Below are 3396 nucleotides of genomic sequence, written 5' to 3' on the forward strand. Positions count from 1 at the left end.
TAAGAATAGAATGGAAGACTGCAATGCATTCTGGTGTTACATTATGAAACTAAACTGCGTTCCAACAAGTACTTTACATAGTAGAACACAATGTAACGTGTTCTTGTGTTCTAGCTAGAAAACAGCCATGGTACGCCCAGTTTGCAACTGGCTCTTTCTATGGCTGGTATTCATAGTCAGTTTTTATTTTAAGACCGTCTCAAATAATGTCTTAAGACGCCAATGCGACCCTCTTATTGGTTCGTGACCATCTCAAGGCAGAACTTAAGATGGTCTTGAAATAAGAACCGACTATGAATATGAGCTTAAATATCCGCCGTCTCTGTCTATGAATATAATATAAATTAAAAATAAGTGTATGGAAAGGCTATACCAAATGTAAAAGAATTAATAAACAACAAAGTAAATGTGTAAATATAAGAAACAAATATAATTAACATGATCTAAAGCAAATAACAAATGTCATTTCGAGCCCGATCGGGTCATCTTCAATGTTATATATAAACATAATTAAATAGAAAAGATAAATTAAAATAATATACTCGACATGGGCTGATAGGCTCGTGCTTGAATGTTTGGCTACCGGTTTCGCCAAACCGCCGTCTGATTTTGTGTCGCCACCGTTAACGTAGAGTTCTTTTTGGGCTGAGTACAGTTAACTCAGTAACTCTCGGAAGCCTATAGAATAGAAATTAGAATAGATAATGGATATAAAACAAAAAGTTATACAAAAGTTTAATGAACAATTAGGATCGACTTTAAAAAATCTTGAAGGAATTTACGATTTTGAAGAGCATCTCAAAGCAGAAAAGGATGAGATTGAAAAATCAGTCAGTATTTATTTACAAAATAGCATATATAACATAGCTAAACATTACGTATCAATTGCTCCCTGTTTACAGCTCTCAATGGCATCGACCACTGCTCCTTCTAAGGTAAAGGCAGTAGTTGAAAATGTAGAATGTGTCAATTTTGAAGTTGAGCAGTTACAAGAAATTTGTTTAAATCTCAGTAAGAGGATCAAAGAGACATTTAGCGAAAATGACAAAAATTTAGAGCTGCAAGAAGTTGTTGATAAAATAAGTCAGCTGGACAAATCGTTATCCTATTTATACTTCATAAAATATGTAGAAAATATTAGGTAATAAACTGTTAAAGATGACATATGCACAGAATGGAAGTATACATTCCTTATAACACCATTACTTTTTATCATGATTTTGTTGTAATTTGGTAATAACGTTGCGAATTTTTTATTATAATAGCATAATGATATAATACTAGACTTAGAAAAATCAAATGTTACTTGTAACGGATTAGAAGTCTTAGAGAAGTCACTCATTACTGAAGAAGATAACTTTTTATTTCTAACTACATCATTGTCAAATTATTATAAGAAGTAACGGTAAAAGTAATGGCATAGTAACTCTTTTATTTCCTGGACATATATAAAGTGTTTTATTTTTTATTATTAAATAATTATATTATACTTAGCCATGAAATAGAAGCATCCTTGTTATCTGGCGATGATCAGTCGATGATAACTCTATATACAACCTTAACAAACATCAGTTGCCAATTGCAAACATCTGTATGTCATCATCTGGTCAATTATGTTCATGAAACTTTACATTTTTGGTACAATATAATCAAGAAAAAATTGTCAAAGTATGTCCTTGTATAGATTCAGAACATAATTCATATACTATACTTCCTAAATATGTAATATTTATAGAGAATACAATGATTTATTGAAGACATTAAAATGGCCCTTTTGTGGAACCAATGCTACTTCATCAAGCACATCTTTACCAGAAACAATGACAAGATTTAAGATACTCATTGAATATCTCTTTCATCTACAGTTACCGTATCCTTGCATATATAATTTAATTATTTTAGATTCGAAAAGTGAAAAAAACTATTTCATATTGTCCTTAATATATTCAGAGACGAAACGATTAAACCGGTAGTAACTTCTGTGCTGTTAACAGACTTTGCACCAATTAGTTTGCCAATCACCTTCTTAGTACGTCCGCTCCGACAAAGATTTGTTTATCATTTCACAGGAGCTAAATTGACAAATCGTCAAGATAAGCCAGAATGGTTTTTTACACAAATATTAACATGGATCAAAGATCATGTTCAATGGGTACAAAAAAACGTTCAACCTGTAGCAGATTCTGTAGGTTTCGCACATTTAGATGTAAAGGTTTGATATAACAATTATTAATTGAATATTGATATTGGCTCTTAATATCATTTCTGGTCACTAATTATAGTAATTATATAATATAGGCGGAATTTATGCGTGCTTTAGTTCAATTAGCTGTTGAAAAACTTCATTCCGAATTGCCCATGGTGCAATATGATGACACTTTATTTGCGCATTTAGTAGACGAAGCTTTAGGATTTGAGAGAGAGTTGCGAGAGACTCTGTCGTATCCTCACAATCAGCCGGCTACTATTTTTGTTCTTACGCAAGCCCATATTTTTGTAAAATGGATAAACATGGAGAAAAAATGTAAGTACATGAAGAAGTAATATTTCATATATACTCAAACAGGTATATTATGACTTTAGATGCAACTGAAAAAATGGATGCAATATTAAGCTCAAATACAGCTTGGGAAAGATTGACGAGTCCTGATATAGATGATATGAAAGTCACTGAATGTGCAGACGCCTTTCTTACACTTCTTACCACTATTTCTGATAGATACAAACATTTACCTCAGCCTGGACATAGGTAAATTATACGAAATCGTTATAAGCAAGAGATAATAATACTTATTTACGTTGATATTGTTTAAGATTACAATTTCTCGAATTGCAATTGGAATTGATTGACGATTGGCGAGTACGATTGTTACAATTGTTACATGAAAATTATGAAGATCCATTAACGTCACTTATGCCATATATTCTCAATACACTACATTATGTGGCGACCGTTTTGGAAGAATGGGGGGTGACTGTTGTACGTATATTTTTATCTGCAATCATACACAAATTACATATTATATTTATCATAATCTCACGTTTGTGTAGCACTTCTTGCAACTGCATTTCTTCAAGAAGCAATTCGAAGCTGTGGAAAATGCCACGGACAAAGGTAACGACGTTAAGAATATTGGAGAAATAGAGGGAACTGTATTTGATGAAGCTGTAGTTCTTTTACGACGACTAGAGAAAGAACTGATAAATGAAATCAGTGACTCGGTAGCTTTAGATGTAAAAGCAAAAAGTAGAGCTTATAGAACAGACAAGTAAGAATTTTCCCAGTCTACTCAACTACAATTATTTTTCAAGTAAAAACTAGTAAGAAAGAATATATATATATATATATATGTACACACACACACATATATACACATATATACATGTGTGTATATA

General features: G+C 31.9%; 1 protein-coding gene across 1 annotated transcript in view; it reads left to right on the forward strand.

Annotated features, from left to right (window-relative positions):
• Positions 1–550: 550 nt before the first annotated feature.
• The window catches only part of LOC108753601 (RAD50-interacting protein 1), a 3475-nt gene continuing 629 nt past the window's right edge, over positions 551–3396 (forward strand). Inside the window, 9 exon segments of the mRNA XM_018495334.1 lie at positions 551–830; positions 903–1141; positions 1495–1668; positions 1736–1870; positions 1951–2212; positions 2299–2524; positions 2584–2749; positions 2815–2980; positions 3052–3393. Coding sequence (XP_018350836.1) covers positions 705–830; positions 903–1141; positions 1495–1668; positions 1736–1870; positions 1951–2212; positions 2299–2524; positions 2584–2749; positions 2815–2980; positions 3052–3393 — 1836 coding nt within the window. The 5' untranslated portion in view covers positions 551–704.

Source organism: Trachymyrmex septentrionalis, unplaced genomic scaffold (assembly GCF_001594115.1).
Source record: "Trachymyrmex septentrionalis isolate Tsep2-gDNA-1 unplaced genomic scaffold, Tsep1.0 scaffold7, whole genome shotgun sequence".
NCBI classification, from domain to species: domain Eukaryota; kingdom Metazoa; phylum Arthropoda; class Insecta; order Hymenoptera; family Formicidae; genus Trachymyrmex; species Trachymyrmex septentrionalis.